Source organism: Aspergillus sclerotioniger (assembly GCF_003184525.1).
Source record: "Aspergillus sclerotioniger CBS 115572 chromosome Unknown BO94scaffold_19, whole genome shotgun sequence".
NCBI lineage: Eukaryota > Fungi > Ascomycota > Eurotiomycetes > Eurotiales > Aspergillaceae > Aspergillus > Aspergillus sclerotioniger.
The window spans coordinates 603848-624121 of record NW_020291009.1 but is presented as its reverse complement, the minus strand read 5'-3'; the positions used below and the strand labels follow the sequence as shown (position 1 = coordinate 624121).

The 20274-nt window shown below is 55.1% G+C and overlaps 8 protein-coding genes across 8 annotated transcripts; 5 read left to right on the top strand and 3 right to left on the bottom strand.

Annotated features, from left to right (window-relative positions):
* Positions 1-266: 266 nt before the first annotated feature.
* Positions 267-2011, bottom strand: BO94DRAFT_536742 (alanine--glyoxylate transaminase). Its single transcript, XM_025612095.1, has 2 exons — positions 1472-2011; positions 267-1408 (listed from the first exon to the last, which is right to left on the bottom strand). The coding sequence occupies exons 1-2, from the start codon at positions 1558-1560 to the stop codon at positions 337-339; spliced, it is 1161 nt and encodes a 386-aa protein (XP_025466057.1). The 5' UTR covers positions 1561-2011; the 3' UTR covers positions 267-336.
* An 870-nt stretch (positions 2012-2881) lies between these two features.
* Positions 2882-3633, top strand: BO94DRAFT_469527 (LOG family protein; the record flags this gene model as incomplete). The annotated part of the gene is made up of 2 exons (XM_025608290.1): positions 2882-2922; positions 2985-3633. 2 exons carry the CDS (start codon positions 2882-2884, stop codon positions 3631-3633), a joined length of 690 nt encoding a protein of 229 aa, XP_025466056.1.
* A 290-nt stretch (positions 3634-3923) lies between these two features.
* On the top strand, positions 3924-4928 carry BO94DRAFT_536740 (vacuolar protein sorting-associated protein 29). The gene is made up of 4 exons (XM_025612094.1): positions 3924-4068; positions 4127-4141; positions 4219-4632; positions 4684-4928. Exons 1-4 carry the CDS (start codon positions 4012-4014, stop codon positions 4798-4800), a joined length of 603 nt encoding a protein of 200 aa, XP_025466055.1. The 5' UTR covers positions 3924-4011; the 3' UTR covers positions 4801-4928.
* Positions 4929-5465: 537 nt separating this feature from the next.
* BO94DRAFT_123574 (RNA-binding domain-containing protein) lies at positions 5466-6698 on the top strand. Its single transcript, XM_025605590.1, has 3 exons — positions 5466-5658; positions 5801-6199; positions 6260-6698. The coding sequence occupies exons 1-3, from the start codon at positions 5590-5592 to the stop codon at positions 6410-6412; spliced, it is 621 nt and encodes a 206-aa protein (XP_025466054.1). The 5' UTR covers positions 5466-5589; the 3' UTR covers positions 6413-6698.
* Positions 6699-8319: 1621 nt separating this feature from the next.
* BO94DRAFT_587160 (NEDD4 family E3 ubiquitin-protein ligase) lies at positions 8320-11351 on the top strand (the record flags this gene model as incomplete). The annotated part of the gene is made up of 10 exons (XM_025615804.1): positions 8320-8339; positions 8442-8464; positions 8549-8587; positions 8662-8767; positions 8825-8958; positions 9032-10235; positions 10283-10576; positions 10624-10761; positions 10808-11203; positions 11252-11351. The coding sequence occupies 10 exons, from the start codon at positions 8320-8322 to the stop codon at positions 11349-11351; spliced, it is 2454 nt and encodes an 817-aa protein (XP_025466053.1).
* A 690-nt stretch (positions 11352-12041) lies between these two features.
* Positions 12042-12874, top strand: BO94DRAFT_547743 (GPI anchored serine-threonine rich protein; the record flags this gene model as incomplete). The annotated part of the gene is made up of 4 exons (XM_025613344.1): positions 12042-12199; positions 12427-12525; positions 12680-12797; positions 12833-12874. The coding sequence occupies 4 exons, from the start codon at positions 12042-12044 to the stop codon at positions 12872-12874; spliced, it is 417 nt and encodes a 138-aa protein (XP_025466052.1).
* A 281-nt stretch (positions 12875-13155) lies between these two features.
* BO94DRAFT_625632 (arylsulfotransferase family protein) lies at positions 13156-14983 on the bottom strand (the record flags this gene model as incomplete). The annotated part of the gene is made up of 3 exons (XM_025617300.1): positions 13156-13388; positions 13437-14558; positions 14603-14983. 3 exons carry the CDS (start codon positions 14981-14983, stop codon positions 13224-13226), a joined length of 1668 nt encoding a protein of 555 aa, XP_025466051.1. The 3' UTR covers positions 13156-13223.
* An 855-nt stretch (positions 14984-15838) lies between these two features.
* Positions 15839-19589, bottom strand: BO94DRAFT_495600 (uncharacterized protein; the record flags this gene model as incomplete). Its single annotated transcript, XM_025609269.1, has 3 exons — positions 15839-16647; positions 16735-17167; positions 17648-19589. The coding sequence occupies 3 exons, from the start codon at positions 19587-19589 to the stop codon at positions 15939-15941; spliced, it is 3084 nt and encodes a 1027-aa protein (XP_025466050.1). The 3' UTR covers positions 15839-15938.
* Between the last annotated feature and the right edge of the window lie 685 nt (positions 19590-20274).

Below are 20274 nucleotides of genomic sequence, written 5' to 3'. Positions count from 1 at the left end.
ACGTAGAGGCTTGGATTGATTTAGAAGACTATTCCAATTAATCAGATATCTGAAAGCAACCCCTCTTGACATAGGAGTTCATCACCTAACATGACGAAGGATATAGTCTATAGTATTTAGGCCAAGTGGGGAGCAGGATTCGGCGGGAAATGATAACCCGATATGGTAATCTGTATCACTATCGGCGATATGTCCGAGATCGGGCTTTACTACGGAATGGATAGCTAGATAGTGTGACTCTAGGAGGGGTAAGGGCGTGCACGTTGTTTGATATTCATATTTTTATTTCATTTTTTGTATATTGATAGATCGTAATAGTAATTTATTTTGTGGTCATTAGATTCCCTTGGCTTGCTTCGCCTCCGAGACGGCTTCCTTCAAGGCGGCGATGGCCTTGTCGATATCCGAACGGTTGGGATCCGTGACGCTCACGCCCATGTGTCCGAATCGGATGTACTTGGTCGCAACCTGCTTGTGCAGACCCGCTGCAAAGATCACACCGCGCTTCAGCAGACCAGGCAGGACATCGGGGGGAGCCAGACCCTCCGGCAGCCAGATGGCCGTCATGGCGTGGGCCTGGTTCTCCCGCTTGGAAGCAACCTGCTCCAGGCCGAGTTCGGCAACGGCAGCCTTGACGCGCTCGGAGGCGTGAGCGTGGACGGCGAAGCGCTCGGCCATGGGGCGGGCGGTGATCTGGGAGAGGGTAGTGTGCAGAGCGTGGACGAGCTGGGTGGGAGGGGTAGCGAAGTAGGAGGGCTTGAAGTTTTCGTAGTTCTGCATGATGGGGAGCCAGTTGGCGATGGAGGAGTAGTAGGAGGACGGGGGCGTCTTGCGGGACTTGAAGGTATCGATGGCACGGCCAGACAGCATCAGGATACTGAGGCCGGGCGGGCAGCCGATGGCCTTCTGGCTGGCAGTGAGAACGACATCGAGATCCCACTCATCAAAGGCGACCTCCTCGCAACCGACACTGCAGACACCATCGACGACGACCAGGGTCTCGGGGCTGACGCGACGGACAATCTCGGCCACGCGCTTGATGTCGCTGAGCACACCGGTCGAGGTGTCAACGTGGGTGATGGTGATGAGCTTGTAGGGCTTCTCCTTGAGAGCCTGTTCGATTTCCTCGAAGGAGGGGCGTTCACCGATTGGGGCCTTGAGCTGGGTGGCATTGGCGCCGTAGGTCTCCAAGCAGGTAGCGAAGGAGTCGGCGAAGTAGCCAGTGTGCAGGACCAGGGCATTCTCGCCCTTCTCAATCAGGTTGGAGGCCACGATATCCCAACCTAGGGTGCCGCTACCAGAGATGACGAAGGGCTGAGCGGCTGGGTTGGTGGACTGGAAGAGCTTCCGGACCAAGGACAGGGTCTCTCCGAATGTCTTGACGAAACCGGGAGCGACATGGCTCTCACTAGAATCGAGAAGGTGTCAATGAGGGGGCAATGGAGGTAGTCAGGTGGGTAATTGAACTTACGCATAGTGAGCCATGGACTGGAGGACAGCATCATCGAACTCGATGGGCCCTGGGATCAACAGGGTGGGGTGAGGGGCTTGAGAGGACATTTTGGCGGCGGGGGATGGAGATGGAGAAGGAGGAGAGGGAGAGGAAGGAGAAGTAGGAGTGGCAGCTGTGCGATCGAGGGGTTTATATTCAATGTCGTCGGGAGGACGCGAATTCCTCTCGGTCGAGAAGGGGGTGTTAAGGTCCGGCAACGGGAGGCGCTGATCCAGGTGCCTGGAAATCAGGCTCAGGCGCTGCTGCGTCCGTTTGGCCGCCAGGGTTGCGACAGTTTCGGCTCTCGACGGAGAGCCTGCGGGGTAGACGAGGATAACGATAACTCTGTCGCTATGGAGGGGGGGGAACTACCATGGGTGCTCTCGGGGATCGCCGGGCCTGATCAAGTATACGCTTCCCAGCCTTAGCGCAAGGGTGGAATCCGGGTGATTCGATGCGACCCGACTTGAGGAGGGTGTGAGAGTGAGAAGGTGACGGGAATTGGTGAAAAAGAAGAGTATGGCGATGGTTTGGGCGGTTTCTCTCGCAATTGTTCAGAAAATCCCCCCTTTTTTTTCTTTTCCCCTTGCCTTCTATCGGCCGGAAGAGGCCATTGTCCCCAACGGGCGGAACCTTCCGTCCCACGATTTTCTCCGCGATCATCCTCGTCGCTTGACTCATACAAATGACATCCACATACTCCATATCCTTACTACCTATGCGGCTCCAAATACTGGCCTTATTGTTACATATATCTAGATCTAGATACAGTAGCTGGGTAGAAGCTACAGAGGTAATCCATGGCTCTGTCCGATGGAGATCCTAGTAGCCACAGACAGCCACAGCCGGCCCATTGACGAGTAGCATCCATGCCGGCAATCTCACTGAATCAACCCTCCGATTCCCAGATTGGTCCCCGTGACAATTCCAAGGAGTATTAACAGTCAGCGTGGCTGCATGTTCTTATCCATCGCTCAGGTCTGGCCAGGACAGAGTCAGGAAGGCATTCAGGGCTTTACAGCAATTGTGACTTCTTTCAAGGACGGATATTTCATGCGATCGGCTCCCAGCGGTCGGTCCGATGGCACATGAATCTCTCTGAGCTGACTTGGCCGACCATATCCTGGTCGCTTGCAGCGCCCACATGCTGTCATGGAGGGTTGTTGTTGGTGTTGGATCCAACCACGAACATTGGGGAGCCTTGGTTCTCCCAAAGTGGGTCTTTCCCAGCTGGCCGGGCTGACTACCTAGTATCTACCGGCCTTTGCTCGGTTCCTCCTTCAGTCACCAAAGCAAGACTATATATATGTATCCCTTCGATCCTCTGGCCTAGATCAATTAAACAGAAAACCTCTGCACCTCTTCTTGTCCCTCCAACCGAAAGTCATCATGGATCCCCAGCAAGTGAAACCCGCGGTGGTTTGTGTCTTGTAGGCTTTCTTCCCTCGAGCTGTCCATATTCCGAGACGTTCTCATACTAACCTCATATTAGCTGTGGCTCACAGGCGGGCAACTCCCCAAGCCATCTAGAAGCAGCTCGCACGCTTGCCCAAGAATTCCACATGCATAATGTGCAGCTTGTCTACGGTGGCGGCACTGTTGGAATTATGGGGGAGCTCGCGAAAACACTGGTATCATTAGCAGGGCCCAAATCAGTCCAGGGGATAATCCCCCAAGCTTTGGTGGAGGTTGAAGAAGGCTACAAGGACTCGGGCAGCAAGGAAGGCAAGGCGGCCGAGCGCATTGTGAACCAGTCCGTTCAGGAGTCCAACTTTGGCATGGTTACGGTTGTCCCCGATATGCACACTCGCAAGAAATTAATGGCCCAGAAAGTCCTGGAAGGCGGTCCTGGGTCTGGTTTCGTTGCACTAGCTGGAGGATTTGGCACCATGGAAGAGCTCATGGAAATGACAACCTGGAACCAGCTTGGGATTCACAAAGCGGGGATCGTCCTACTTAACATCAACGGTTACTGGAATGGACTGCTGCAATGGATCCAGACCTCTGTCCAAGAGGGTCTGGTGAGCTCCGAGAATGCCCGTATTGTCGCCGAAGCCACCAAGGTGGAGGATGTACTCAAGATGTTGAAAGACTATCAGATTAGCAGTGACCGGATGGCCTTGAACTGGGGCCAAGAATAATGGTCTGTTAAATGAGCCGTTGGTCGGCAATTTTTATACTCAACATGATACCGTGAAAGGCTTACGATCTCTTACATTTGGCCTATTTATGAGCACCTAGATTGCTATCAGGAGCATATAGGTAGATATAGTACTAGAACTATAGAAGATGCCTCCTGCCAAATGACCTCGAGGCTAATCCCAAAGGGACTGCAGGATAGGGCTTAGGGCAGTGCAAGCCAGGCATCAGCGCCAGGCATCAGCTTTCCCCGCGGAGCTCCATCGAGCCGGAGGAGCAACTGATAGTCATACGTAGCTTAATTTCCATCATCACTAGCCATCCCTCCGACAAAGCGCCCATTTGGAATGGGCCCTTAAGTTCTTGCTGCCTCTTCCAGGATGACTTCGCGCCTGGTCCTGGTCATTGGTGACCTCTTCATCCCCGACAGAGCCCCCGTAGGCCCCCGTGTCGCGTCTTCGCATCTTGATCTGTCTGCTGACTCCTAATCGCTAGGACCTCCCGGCCAAGGTGCGCACCATCACTCCCTTCATTCTGATCCTCCCCTCAGTGCTGCAGTCCCCCGTTCTCGATTGACACGAGCGCAGTTTCGGAAACTCCTGACGCCCGGCAAGATCGGCCAGATCCTCTGTCTCGGCAATCTCACCGATCGAAGCACTTTCGAGCTCCTCCGGCAGGTCGCCCCAGACTTGCAATTGGTCAAAGGAGACTTTGATGTCGACTCTCCCAACCTCCCTCTCTCCAAAGTCGTGACTCACGGTAGTCTTCGCATCGGCTTCACTCATGGCCACACCATCATCCCCCCCGGGGACGCCGATGCTCTGCTCATCGCTGCACGCCAGATGGATGTAGACATACTGCTGTGGGGCGGCACTCATCGTTTTGAAGCCTTCGAACTGGAAGGCAGGTTCTTTGTCAACCCGGGAAGTGCTACCGGAGCCATGAGCACGGGGTATTGGCCGGAAGGGGAGGAGCCGACCCCGAGTTTCTGTTTGATGGATGTACGTCGCGCTCCGCTACATGGGTTGCTGCAGTATACTAATGCTCTGCAGATCCAAGGCGATGTTCTGGTGTTATATGTTTACCAGTTGAAGACGGACGCCAATGGGGTTGAGACGGTCGCGGTCGAGAAAGTATCTTTCCGCAAGAACAATTTCCCATCTTCATGAGTTGACGCTTCTATAATTCCCCCTTGTACATACCATAGAACCAGGCACGATAATGATGTTCTTCAGATCAGTCTATGAGGATGTTTGTATTTGTTAATTGATTGATACTTGTGTACAACTGTTCTCCGCCAGGATGCTATCTATGATGCTATGTTGTTTATGAATAAATTACACTGCGTAGGGCAGTGCATATAATAAACATCCGTGATGTAGATGGTAATTTATCAACACTATTCCGTCTGTAAATATTACGTAGGTAGACCCAGGCTGTCAGCCATTCTTACGTGATACTTGGATGTTCCCACAGCACAAGGGAGAGAGAATAGCTTAAAGCCTCACTCTCGGAGAGGCACTCAGTGAATGGAAACCAACAAGTTAACCTCCAGAATCCACCTGCGTGCGCCAACATCACATCACCTGGGTTGGTTGGCCGAATCATGGGGCTTCTTGTTGTAGAGCGGTACCGACGGGAGTGGTCCAATGACAAACCTGCTAGGCCGGAAAGAGCAGCAGTGACTTCGGCGTCGATCAACGCAAGCATCACATTCGTTCATTTCTACCCCCTCCAGTCCCCCTATCACCTATCCTTACCTCTCCCTCCTTGCCCAGGCCCTGATTCGAACTTGGGTGCCTGTACCTTTTGACCCTCCCGGACCTTATATTTTCCCTGCAGATTTTCCCCCTCCGCCCGCTAGGCAAGGCCCGCGGAAGCTACCGTTGCCGCTCGAGCTTTCATTGCGACTCCGTTACTTGAAGGAAAACGCGACTGTCGCGAAATTTCTAATCATAATGGCTACGGAAGAGAATGAGATTAAGGACGAGCGCCTGGAACACCAGGAAGAGGCCGGTGACGATGAGGTAAGGTTCACTGCTTGCGCTGCTAGAGCCAAGGCCCCGAGCTTGATTCTGCGTTTTTACTTGCTTTTGCTTCATGATGATTTCCGCGAGATGCCCCGTACTGGATTGATCTAACATGCATCGCTTTTTTTTTACTCTTTAGGAGGAGATTGCGGCGATGAAGAAGCGAGTGGCCGAAATGGAATCCGAAGCCGCGAAGCTGCGCGAGATGCAAGCTACACTCGATCAGCAGTCGGAGAATCTGCGTGAGGACAAAGAGGAGATCGACGCTCGGAGTGTCTTCGTCGGTAACGTGGACTACGGTGCCTCCCCCGAGGAGATTCAGGCACATTTCCAAAGCTGCGGCTCAATAAACCGTGTCACTATCCTCTTGGACAAGTTTTCGGGTCAACCTAAGGGGTACGTTGCAGCGCATCCGCCAGTCAGGGGCTCATGTGCTGATCCGATCTACAGTTATGCCTATGTAGAATTCGCAGAACCCAGTTTGGTGGCTCAGGCCCTGGTCCTGAACGAGAGTGTCTTCCGCGGTCGGAACCTGAAGGTAGGTTGTTTGATTCAGGTCATGAGTTCGCGAAGTTGGGCTCTAACTCTCGATGCACAGGTCGTTCCCAAGCGTACTAACCTGCCCGGCATGGCCCGTGGTCGTGGACGAGGTGGATTCCGAGGCGGCCGGGGCTACCGTGGTGGCTTCACGCCCCGTGGAGGATATCGCGGTGGCTACCGTGGCCGGGGTCGCGGCTATGCGCCCTACTAAGGGCATTCCGTACGAGGCGACGAGGCGACGCGTGCCGGTGAAGTTTGGTGCATAGACTCGACAAAGAAGCGCGGCGGAGACGTCCGTTGGGACCGCTGGTCGGGGTCTTAAACGCACATATCTCTGATCTAAGACAACGTTCTCTGAAGTTATGGACTGGGTGTACTTTGTATGATAACAATCCGGCAATCTCGGATTGGGCCAGATGGGCGAAGCACTGAAGTCGCTTGTTTCTGTGGTGATTGTCATAAAGCCTACAGAGAATTGCTTACGATCAAAGCATCGGGGAGTTTAAAAGGACGGTCATTTGGGACAGCGTCTTGAAAACCGACATATTAATGGAATTGCTCTGGAATTGACTGAACGTATGCGGTGTACTAGGTCGTTAGTGTTAGATATGTAGGAGGAGTAACCTGGCCGCCGTAGTGAAATATAGGGATGGCGTCACATGGGCCCCAACCACCAATGACGAGGCAGCAGGGCCAGCCAGGACAGCCCTACACTATCGGCAAGGCCGGCATGAGGTGGTGCTGAAAGAGCTCGTAAGTGGAAAGACGTGCATTCCTTGACCGTCAGCCCTCGAGTCTAGAAGGGCGACCATGCGAGGCGCTGACGAGTTTATTCCCGGAGCGGAGCAGCAAAGAGGAATCAAAACGCTTTTTCTTGGGCATCGCCCCACCGTGCTGTGTAATCGGTCGTAATAGCGTGCCCGATACGTTGTCGGAACGGTTCATTGGCGAGTTATCTGTTTCTGAGAGGAGAGGAGAGGAGAGGAGAGGAGAGGCGAGGCGAGGAGGATAAGCTGGGAAAGGAGGGCAATTCCCCGTAGATTAGGAGAATCTCGCTGCCTTGGATAGGGAGGAAATTGAGGTGGTGGTGGTGGTAGTAGTACTAGTAGTGATAGTAATCTAGTACCTATTAAGATTGAAACCGACGCGGGGCTGCCTGCGTATTGGGCGGGATTCCGTTAGCCGCCCAAGCGATCGGAAGGAAATCCATCCTCCACTATTCCTAGTGAGTAGTGACTTCTAGGTCGGTGTCTTGTCTACTCTGTACGGGAGGAGTACATACTACTACTACTTGGACTTCTATCAGACTCCCTTCACGGTAACATCGGATCCCCTCCACGGCTCCACGGTTCATTCCTCCGGTAGCGGATCAGGTCAGTCCTAAAACCTCAGGATTTCCGAACAAATCCAGAGGACCAGCCGGACGATTCAGACGGCGTCGTCCTACCTAGCTAGTACCTACGGAGACTAGGACGAGTTGCCTACTGCTGCTAACTTGCTACTAGCTGCTTGACGTTTCCCAGTTCACCCCTCCCTCCTTTCCCTTTGCCACGATCTTTCCTCCCGACGCCCACCACATCGAACCTCATTTCTTCTGGATTGATTCTGGAGCCGTCTAGCACTGGCGACCTTCCCTTCTAGTATCTAGACTAGACTCTAGACTCTAGACTCTACCTACCTAGACTCGAGACCTTTTTTATTGCCCGCCCGAGACCAGCTCTGCAACTCCCGGGTGAACCCCTCGCGGCCGCGTGATTGGCTCCAGCGGCGCAACGTCAGGACTGACTGCCCTGCTCAGCCCCAACTGGAACGAGCCCGCGCCTCCTCCATCTCCATCCAGCCTTAGCCTTAGTCCGCCCGTTGGTTATCGTCAACCTCACTTTTATCGACTCCCCTTCCCGTGCCCCTTCCCCTCTCTCCACCCTCCTCCGTTCGCTTTCAAACCCCCTCCCCCCACGCCTTCTCCGTACGCAACTCTCCCGCTACTGCTCGGTGTCCGTGCCTGTCGACGGCGGTGGATGCGCACGCCGCGATTTACCTTTTGAGGCTTGCCCGGATCGGCCCTTTGCTGCACTCAGAGGCGCGTAACTGCCTGCCTGCCTGATCCCTCCCTCCAGGATGGGTTCCAACCTGCCACCGTATGTGCATGTCCTGGGTCCCTTGCGTGGGATCTGAAAAACCACGTCGTGTGTGCGTGGGCTGCTGACGGCGGATGCTAACCATCGATCGATCACCTCCAGACAACCAAATCTTCGGGTCACCAGTAAGACGCTCAATCCGTGGCGGATCCCGAGGGATCAGATGGAATACGGGTGATGGACCGAGACTGACTGGATTTGTTCGATAGTTATTGCGGCGGATGGGTTATACAAGCGAGATGTGTTCCGTATGTCCCGCACTGATCCTACACGCTGACCGACTGACTATCCGGGAGACTTCGAGCTGACGATTCTCCTACAGGGTTTCCAGATCCCTTCGCTGTGGCCACCGTCGGGGGTGAGCAAACCCACACGACGTCCGTGATCAAAAAGACGCTGAACCCCTACTGGAATGAAATGTTTGATCTGTAAGGACCCGACCCCGCTGGTTGCGTCTGCGGACTGAACTGATCCGGTTCATGCAGCCGAGTCAACGAAGACAGTATCCTCGCCATCCAGATATTCGACCAGAAGAAGTTCAAGAAGAAGGACCAGGGTTTCCTCGGTGTTATCAATGTGCGGATCGGAGATGTGATAGATCTACAGATGGGTGGCGACGGTGAGTGCATCGATGCGTTCTATTTCCACGCTCCGGACGTCATGAACTGACATTCGGCCTCGCCCGTTGATAGAAATGCTCACCCGAGATCTGAAGAAATCCAACGATAATCTTGTCGTGCACGGAAAGCTGATCATCAACCTGTCCACCAACCTCAGCGCACCCATCCCTAATCAGGCCAATGGCCTCCACCGCTCACATGCCCAGTCCTCGACCTCCAGTGGGCTCGTCCCGCAGGTCTCGTCTGCTTCGCACCCATCTGCCACACCCAGTCAAGCGGAACCGTCCGCCACTGCGTTGAATGCGTCTCTTCACCCGCAACGAGTGCCCTCAACCACCCGACCGACCAGCACCGTCGGCCCGGTAAATGGCGCCCCACCCCCTGCAAATGCCCCCCACGGCTCTCGCACCAATCTCAGCTCATTTGAGGACAGCCAGGGTCGCCTGCCAGCCGGCTGGGAGCGACGGGAGGATAACCTGGGACGGACCTACTATGTGGATCACAACACGCGGACCACCACCTGGACTCGGCCATCATCAAACTACAACGAGCAAACACAGCGCACGCAACGGGAGGCTAACATGCAGCTGGAGCGTCGCGCTCACCAGAGCCGGATGCTGCCGGAAGACCGCACGGGAGCCAACTCGCCGAACCTGCCCGAGAGCCAGCAGCAGCAGGCCCATACCCCGCCGGCCGGTGGCAGCGCTAGTGCTGTGTCCATGATGGCCACGGGAGCAACCACTGCAGGCACTGGTGAGCTCCCGCCCGGATGGGAACAACGGACGACGCCCGAGGGCCGGCCGTACTTCGTCGACCACAACACGCGGACGACGACGTGGGTCGATCCCCGGCGACAGCAGTACATTCGCATGTACGGGCACAATGCTAACGGCGGCAACACAACCATCCAGCAGCAGCCGGTGTCCCAACTGGGGCCTCTGCCTAGTGGATGGGAAATGCGCTTGACGAACACGGCTCGCGTGTACTTTGTGGACCACAACACCAAGACCACCACGTGGGATGATCCTCGGCTGCCATCGTCGCTAGACCAGGGCGTCCCGCAGTACAAGCGGGACTTCCGCCGCAAGCTGATTTACTTCCGGTCGCAGCCCGCGTTGCGGATCATGTCCGGACAGTGCCATGTCAAAGTGCGGCGTAACAACATCTTCGAGGACTCGTACGCCGAGATCATGCGGCAAAGCGCTTCGGATCTGAAGAAGCGCTTGATGATCAAGTTCGATGGCGAAGACGGTCTGGACTATGGTGGTCTCTCCCGGTAAGTATCCCACGGTTGAACGAGTGATTCCCAGCTAATGAGTCCAGTGAATTCTTCTTCCTTCTCTCCCACGAAATGTTTAACCCCTTCTATTGTCTTTTCGAGTATTCTGCACATGATAATTATACCCTGCAAATTAATCCCCATTCCGGCGTGAACCCGGAGCACCTGAACTACTTCAAGTTCATCGGACGCGTGGTCGGTCTGGCCATCTTCCACCGCCGCTTCCTCGACTCCTTCTTCATCGGAGCGTTCTACAAGATGATGCTGCGGAAGAAGGTCTCGCTGCAAGACATGGAGGGTGTCGACGAGGACCTGCACCGCAATTTGACTTGGACTTTGTATGTGTGATGTGCGATGAGTGGATTTTGATTCTAACGCCTGGCAGGGAGAACGACATCGAGGGCATCATTGAGCTCACCTTCTCGGTCGACGATGAGAAGTTTGGCGAGCGCACTACGGTCGATCTGAAGCCCGGGGGCCGGGACATCCCGGTTACTAATGAGAACAAGGGCGAATACGTGGAGTAAGTACGCTGCCACAGCTGGATGACATGCGCTGACAAATGGCAGATTGGTCACGGAGTGGAAGATTGTGAAGCGCGTGGAGGAGCAGTTCAATGCGTTCATGTCGGGTTTCAACGAGCTGATCCCGGCCGATTTGGTCAACGTATTCGACGAGCGCGAGCTGGAGCTACTGATCGGCGGTATCGCGGACATTGATGTGGATGACTGGAAGAAGCACACAGACTACCGTGGGTACCAGGAACAGGACGAGGTGATCCAGAACTTCTGGAAGATCGTCCGCACCTGGGATGCGGAGCAGAAGTCGCGCCTGCTGCAGTTCACCACCGGAACGTCTCGTATCCCGGTCAACGGATTCAAGGATCTGCAGGGCTCGGACGGACCAAGACGGTTCACGATTGAGAAGTCGGGCGATCCGATTGCGCTGCCCAAGTCGCATACATGGTATGTTTCCTGTCCATTACCTGTTGAATGACTGGCTAACTGTGGTAGCTTCAACCGCCTGGATCTGCCCCCCTACAAGACCCACGATGTTTTGGAGCACAAGCTGTCCATTGCCGTGGAGGAGACACTAGGATTTGGACAAGAGTAGAGACAGGTCAGAGTGGCCAGGCCGGCAATTGCATATGACCTCGATAATCCAGACGCAAGGCAAGAAGACATGGCATCCGTCCGGACGGCGTTGGCGCGCGCCGGATGACTTACGGACCAGGCGGATTGCCCGCGGCGGGCGCACCGCCGCTGATCCCTCGGAAACCCTCTTTTGTTGCCGATTTGTGTTGCTTTGGGGCGGCCATGGTGGGCGGGGGGGGGGAGGGATCTTTTGAGGTTGTTTTAGGAGGAGAATTGTATATAGTGTATTATTGCGGAGCACCTTGCCATTGGCGGGCAGTGACACTGGTGTACGGAGTAGCTTGATTCGTTTTTTGTGTTTCTCACTGCTCAGTACACCGACATGGTCTTAGGGTTAAGATTCGTCGGACCTCTCATATTGGCCCCCGCCTAGCTTCAATAATTCGCTCGGGGTGCAGGACTGGTGGCTGGTATAGTCTATGCAGGTGTTCATGGCCTATCTCTGCCATTTCCCTGGAGGAGTCTCACGAGTCTGTAGCCCGGCCTTGCTGGTCGAGATATAAGTAATTGTCCTTCCTGGTCGATTCTTTTTCCTCGTAGTTTCTCACTTCTCCCCTGCCATACCATACATATAATACCTTCATACACACATATACCTATATACAACTCCCAAGACATAGGAGAGAGAGAAAAAGAAAAGACAGACAAAATGTACATTCTCCATCTTCTTCACCTCCTCTTGACCATCACCCTTGCGACAGTCTCCATTGCAACCCCCACAGCAGCTGCCGCCGCTGCCGCAGATACAGCGCCAGCACCCACCAGCACCAGCGATAGCAGTAGTCCTTATGTGCAATGTGCGAAGAAGTATGTTCCCCTCTCTCCCTCCTCTTGGCCATTACCATATGTTCTATGCTGCATCCAGTCCCTACACCCTATGCCATATACTATACTCTCAATCCCACTACACCCGTATCCCTATCCCTATCACAGCCAAACATACTACCTACATACATACACATCAACACACTCCGATCCCAATCGACAACCCAAACCCATGAACCATGAACCAGAAGCTAATAAAGATTGACCAGCATCCTCGAAGCCTGCCTCGCCCAAATGAAACCCGAAATGGACAACTGTAGCCAAAACGACTGGTCGTGTCTCTGTACTCAGAGCAAGAATATGCTTACGTATGTTCCCCCCTTCTGTACCCTATTCCATACCCTAGTATCTATACCTTATCTACACCTTGTACTCTACCTACCTACCACCCTCCCTTCCTTCCTACTAGCCCCGCCCCCCACACCAAAAACAAACACTGATATACTGAATACACGACAATAGCTGCTACAACGACTGCCCCTCCGACCCCAACCACGTCGGTGCCGACCAACAAAAAATGGAATACTGTAACGCGGCGGAAGCCAACTCACTGTACTCGACCACGACGTCGTCGATGCACGTGAGTCGGACTACTGCTGCTGCTGCAACGACGAGCTCGACGGCGTCGACGAAGACGGCGGCTGCAAGTGCGGTTAAGTCTTCGGGGGCTGCGGCGCCGATGGTGGGGATGGGGATGGGGATGGGGATGGTGGTGGGGGTCTTGGTGGGGGTTTTGGGGGTTTAGGTTTAGGTTTGGGGTTATGTGGTGGTAGTGGTAGTGGTAGTGGTGGTGTGGGTTGTGGGTTGTGGATGGGTAGGGATCAGGGGAGGGAGGGTATTGTGGGATGATTGAGGGGATGTGAGGGGAATGGGATGGGGTAGGGTTAGACTGTATGTATAAGTTATGCGGTGGAAGTCATAATGTATAATGATGTGGTGATGGTATTGTGGTAAGAAATAAATGGTATATTGAAGAAATCACTTGGTAAACAACAACACATGGGTATCAATGCAAACGCAAACAACGCCTCACCATCGACTCAATCCGCTTTCGTCCCCGCCACGCGCCCACCACTACAGCCCCCGCTGTGAACGTCCCCACGAGCATCCATTGAAATGCCCGCTCCGAGAATACAAAGAACGAAGACCCAGAGTCATCGTCTTCCGCATCCTGCCTTATGTTAGTACGGTCCGGTCAGCCACTGCAGACACCACTTACCCATGGCCAGATCCCCTCAAACCCTCGCGTCACCCCCATCTTGTTGCCCTCGAGATCCACCGCCACGAGACGAAAGTACCCCTCGCCTATCAGGTCCACCTGCGTCTCGAATCCCTCCTTCGGCGTGTACTCGATGCTCTCGAAATCTGCCTCCACAGCGCTGGAATTGCTTGCCCGCTGAAGCACCCAGCCTGCGATGTCTGTCGCCCCGTTCCAGCTCACAAACGCCGTGTGACTGTCCTCGTCCACTGCCACGTCTGGCGGTACCCGTGGCCGGCCAACCCAGTGGAACTTCTGCGCCCGGTATGATTTGATCCATCCCAGCCAGAAGTATATGCGCGGCCCCCAGTGGAAGTCGCAGAGCACCTCGCCGTCCTCGGTGAACTCGGTGTATGCGGACGGCTTTCCCCAGCCGATGAACACATGGCCCGTCCGGGGGAGCACCTGCAGGTTACCCTGTGAGTGGCTGCTGAAGTAGCCGGGACTATCGTAGACATGCAGGGTGTTGGCTGTCCAATCGTCGAAGTTCAGTTCAATCATGAACCCCCGCGAGTGGTCTCGCGTGTTCAAGTGTTCGTGCGCCCCGTTGTCCAGCAAGCTGATGACCGTATCTGACTGCCAGCGTGCATCATGCTGCCAGGTGATACCTGTCGCCGACCCATCAGGTGAAATATCCTTGAATGTGTTGCGTTTTCCGCCCAGAACCCAAAGTATCTCGCCGTCCGGACTGATGCAAGTGACCGTGTGCATGTAGCGGGACGATACCAGGTAGTTTCCGTTTGAATGTTTGTCGATGCTGTTGATGTGGAAATAGTCGTAGGCGTCCTGTGCCGACGGCGAAGTGCCCTTCAAGTCGAGTGGGTAGTACGATTCCTCAATGTCGTAATAGTTGCTCGCTCGCCATTCAAAGATCAGCTCGCCTGTCTCGATGTCGATCTCCTGGAACAGCCCGTCGTAGATCCAGCCATTTTTCGGACCGTCCACAGCGGTGAGATCTGCCTCACAGATGTCGTAGATGGTCATGAGCGCGGTGTCCTCGTCGGTGATCTTGAATTCGTGCACATCGCCTGTGAGACCGTTGGCGGCGGATATAATATAGACGACGTCGTAAGAGGAGTTCAGCTATGGCCGTCAGCTTGGTTCATTGTCATGTGTGAGCCACCAACCATATAGTACTGGCCGATTCCTCGCGTGCCATCGTCCTCGCCCGCCCAAAACGTCAGGTAATCCTCGCCTCTGTAGTGCTGCACCTTGAGGTCCATGACTTGACCAAACTCCCGTTCGATCCAGACCAGATTGCCCTGGTTGTCGTAGACCAACGGCCCCGGCTCGGGGTAGGAATGGCCGCGCGGGCTAAGGAAGATGTATCCTTCTTCACATCGAGGATCCCATCGCATCACATTGACCTCCGGGGACTCCTGATCGAACGACTCATATTTCAGGGTCGGATGGGACCCGAGAAAGCCCAGTTCATACCAAAGGCTGCGCCAGGAGAAGGCCGTTGCCAGTATGGGCAGAAAGGCCCAGAAAACCAGCAACACGGCCATCTACCGCAGATATACTCCCTACGCAGTGTGAGGGGAATCAGTCGACAGGAGATGGCCAGCCTGCCGAGAGAAATTCGTGCATTGTGAAGGGGAAGGATGTGCTGGAGCTGCAAACGGAAGAGAAAGACGGCGTAAGAGGGTGGGACACAGCATGACGCGGATAGTCGCAAATCATGCCAAAACGACCCAACGAGCGACGGAGTAGTACATAGCCGGCCCCAGAAGTTCGTGGTGGATGCAACGCTAGACTGAGTCGGATGTCAGATTCGTATGCTTGCTCGGGGGCCAGCAATCAGCAGAGAAAGCAGGATAATTTGGCGAATCCGGATCCACTGTTGGCTGCACTAGTGGACTGAGCGTGGAGAACCACGCGGAGTCGCACACCAATGGCGTCGCCCAGAAGAGAGCATCCAGAGGGAGCGTCCCAGGGATTTCCGGCCGTCAGGCTGGGCAGCACACCGGACCGCGTACTCTCAACCTTATTCTGGCCGTTGCTTCATGCTTGAGCCTTGAGGGCGAGAGGCGATGGCATCGGGAGAGGCGAGGTTGCGTGAGAAATGTGAGGAGGCGAATCGATCGATCATTGGTCGGGAGGCGGAACTGGAAAAGACTGACGCGTGCGTCGGCTTGACAGTTGACAGCCCGAGAAGGAGTGGATGCAATAGGGATGAGGGATGAGGGTGGTGGGGATGCAGAGATGCAGAGAGTTAGTTGGTTGCAGTCTTGCAGAGGGAGAAGAGAGAAGAGAGAAGAGAGCCCAGTGGCCCGTGATCCATCCGATACGTCGTACGTACAGCCAGTGGTACGTATTCCTTCCGGACTCCGATAGATAGATGGTGATTACTCTCATTTCTTCGCCTGATGATCATCTCTAATCATATCCAAATTCCAACGACTTTATTGATATGGAGCTAGGCAGCATGAATCTTGATACGGTCCACTCTCCACCTCGATCTCATCCCCGGCTTAATCTCTTGCTCCTCCGTCTGCCAGTGCCATCCTCTCCTGGCTGCTCCAACGCTCTCTTCTCGCCCCTCTTCTCTGTCTTCTTCCCCTTATTCTGCTTCTCCTTATCATTCTCCTGCTTGTCCTTCTCCTTTCCCTCAAAGGATACCTGCTTATCATCGTCACCACCACTGCCACCACCACTACTCACCCCCTCCAACCCACGATACCTCACCACCAACGCCACCTTTTCCACCTCCAAACATGTTCCTTCTCCCAATAACCTCCGCAACCCCATCACCCCCTCCCACAACCCCCGATACTCCTTCACATCATATTTAACATTCAACTCCCCATTCACCCGTTTATAGATACCCCGTTGGACCCTCTCTTCCGCCTCTCCACCCATTCCAGGCGAGGATTCCCCCAAACACACCCACAAATACACATCATCACTATAAAACGGCACCCCCCCACTACCACCAGTACTAGTAGCCAGAGACAAAATCAACGACGCCGTAGCAACCCCCACGCCCCTCAACGGCTTCACCAGCATATCCAATGCATGTGCTGGGAATACCTCTTCCCCTTCTCCTAGTTTAGTAGTACTAGGAGTGTTATGAAGCGCCGCAAACGCCTCCCCCGTAACCTTCCGGACCAGGGGCTCGGGATTCGAGCGAATCAACCCCAGTAATGCGGGCCGGAAAATGCCGTGTTTCCTATCGTCAGTTGTTATTATTTTATCCCTTTGTAGAGTATAATCACAATCTGACATTAGGGGAAGAAAAAAGGGGGAAGGGACATACATCTTCCATTCCATTAATTTCACCAACTCATCTTTCTCTATATACCCACCTCCACCTCCAGATGTATCTTTAGCTCGAGCAGCCACTAAACCAGGCAAAATCTCATAGCGGAATCGATCCAGGGATAAGAATTCCTTCACTTCGGTTTGGATGTGGGTTTGTTGGTCCGCGGTGAGGAGTCCCGAGTCATTGGTCACTGGTGGTGGTTGTTTCGTCTTTGTCTTCTTGCCTGTGGATGAGGACGACTTGCGAGACAGGATCTTCTCGGTGGCTTTGTGGCGCGCGCGGGCTTCCACGGTGACCGGGTAGAGGGTAAGGAGGTCCTGAAAGGTGGATTTGGAGATGGACTGGGGGTTGAGATCCATGGTGGTGGGTGAGGAGGGGTTTCGTCTGCAGATGACTGTGACAAGGAAACTTTGTTGTGTCGAGATATCTATCTACTGAAGCTCCAACAAGCCTTATCGGAACCACGGACCGAGACAGGATTCGGTACACATGACATCTCATACAAACATATACATACATATCTGTAGCTGTAGCTGGCACCACTCTTTATTAATCAAATACAGGCGAGTCGTCTACTTAACATCATCATAAGACATCGCCGCGCTAAATTGCCAGTCCATGAGCAGCCGGCATCCCGGCCGCGGCGCAAAAATTCAGACCCGCAAGATCAAGTACCTGAAGTCTCATACAAAGAAGGAATGAAGGCACCCCATTACAGCTCCGGGACAATCAAAAGTACCAAGCAAAATCTATAGTGTTTATCGTCCCTCGCCGGGCCGCCGCGGACTCTCCTGCTTGCTTTTCGCGGGACTCGTGTCCGGACTGGCGAAGCTCACCCGCTTCTCATCCCGGCCGCGGCTCAAAGGCCCAATTGATGCTGACAGAACGCGATCCTTCTTCTTCGTACTGCCGCGCCGGAAGGACTTCGCCAGATGCGGACGCGGAGCCGCGCTCGTCATCCCCATGTCCGACTTGCCCTCTGGCGCTGCCGTCGATGCCGTGCTGTCCTCGTCGTCTTCTACATCGATATGACCAAAGTCCTCCGGATCGCCCGCTTCGGACGAGCTAGGCCCAGGGCTCTCCGAGTCTGAAGCCGCTTCATAGTCGTCATCATCGCTAACCAGACTCGGCGCTTGGTTCGACTCGACCGTGTTCGGACTGAGGTTGGACGAGCGTTCCTCCCGCAGCTCGTCTAGCTGGGTCGACCGGGAAGAGCAAGGCACGGGCCCATAGGAGGATGGATAGGGAGCCGGTTTGGTCGGGGTCAGTGACTCCAACGGAGGGGGTTTGTGAGTCGTCTTGTCGAGCCCCTTGCGGCTGCCGGGGCGTTGGGGCGCGGCCTGCGAGGCTGTTGTCCGCATCGGTTGCCTGCCCGCACGGACGGCAGCCGCCGTCTGCTCGTGACTCATCGCCGCCGGGGGTGGCACAGGCTCCAACTCTGACTCACCCTCGTCAGAAGAGTATTCGCCAAGATCAACGACGGTCTTCGCCTCCCCAACCAACCGGTCAAGGTCAAGGTCCACGCCCCGGGACTGCAAAAGAGATGACAGGTGAGGCGTGGCAGGAGAGCCCGTGAACGAATCACCCCAGCCACCAGTGGCAGCGCCCGACGGAGGACGGGCAGGTGCACGAGGAGTTTCCACCCCGGACGATGCCCGTTGGCTCAGGCCAGATCGCTTCCGGGGAGTGGCCTGGTCACCCGCGGCCTCAGATGCAGAGGACGGCGTTTTGGAGGGCTCAATCCCATGTGCAGACCGAATCAACGGGTGAACATAACCGGCTGTGGATGCACAGGAGATCTCATTCTTGCCACCAACAATGGCGCCAGCCTCATCGACTTCGACGGGCTCGCCGGACGCCACCGCCGCTGCATCATGGCTGGCGAAGTTCCGGTTATGCGCGATACGACAGTGATTGATGAAGCCCTGCGTGCTGGAGAAATTGTCCCGCCTGCAGTCCAGGCAGACGAGCTTCACCAGAACATTATCCGATTTTCGTCGAATAAGCATGGGCCCAGCCTTCTCCTTCGGTGGCGGGTAGCCGTTGGGCAGAGACTGAAGCTTCGCACCACCCGAGCCACGCTGCGGTCGCGTCTTGCCAGCCAAGTAACCTAGATCCCCTGAACTTCCGCGTGTCGTACGACCTTCCAGCAAAGGGTATCCGGCCAGAGGGGTGCCGGGATCGAGATCCCCGCCGTCGAACCGAGGATCAGAAAGTAGCCATCGGGTGTAGTGACGCGAATAAGGGCCCTCCATCACACCCCATGGTGCAGGAGATTGCGGCGCAGGCCCATTTTCAGGAGCCCATACCGCCGCGCCCGTACCGTTGCTGACAGATGGCGAATAGCCCGCCACGCACGATCCAGGGTATGGTATTTCGGCGCACCGACGGAGTTGCTCCAGTGCAACTTGGCATTTGGCGATCTCCTGATCGATCAGCCGCAACTCGTTGTGCTTCAACAACACCTCCAGGCTCAGTTGTGCTTCCAGTGTCTCGCGCAGCGTATCCGCGTCGATCTTCCGGGGGGTGATGTCCTGATTCGTAATTGGTGAGTCCGACGCGATCGCGCTTTGACCAGGTTGCGACGTATGCGACGACTCCGAGATTGGCTCGGCGCGACCGTCGCCCCCAGGTTCATGCGGCACGGTAATTGTGCTATTGACGGCTGGGGAGAAGCTTTGTTTAACGATGATGGGGCTAGAGGGCGTGTCATCCGCGCGTAGCTTAGTTGCGACCGGGGCATCTCGAGCGGAGGTGGGATCACTAGAATCAGAGCGCTTGCGCTTCAGCTGGGGTAATGGTAGACCCGCAAGACCAGGCGCAGCGCAGTGCGGCGAGGTCGCGAGCATTTTGAGCTCCTCGGCCATCACCTTGTTGCCCCCGATTGCAGAGGACCAAGGAAGCAACCGAAACATGCCATGCGAGGTAAGCGCGCAAGAATGTGAGGTGGTCGGATCTGCGCGATGCGAAGGTATGTGAAGGTATGCGACAGGGTTAGAGGCGCCACGTAAGAGGCACAGCACAGTCCAGATTTATGTGCCGCACAAGTCACCCATGCACCTGTGCATGCAAATGCGATCTAAATCCGGGGGAGCAAGATGGGGGAGGTGGAGTAAAGGGGAATAGGCAACGAGGGAATGAGGTTGCCGCCGATCGGTCAGACGTCGTTTGCGACCGGTTGACCCAGCAAGGAGGAAGGAAACACGGGGAGACCCCAACAAGAAACGACGGACACCCGAAGCCCCAACAGTGGAAGCATGCAACAAGGCTGCGCGATCGAGGAAGGTTATTGGATTAGGTCGGGAAGTTGGACGGGGATTGGGATTGGCCGGGGCAAGGGAGCGCACGATAGACAAGTAGTAGGTAGTAGTAGTAAAGTAAAGTATATGAATGATAACAAGTTACCGGCAGGCCAGGATGACCAAGAATGACTGGCGAGGCCTAATAACAAAGGGATAGGGAGGAATGAGAATGATCAGGGCCGGCGCGGAGTTGTAGGAGGCACTCCGTCCGGGAAGGATCTGGATGGAAGAA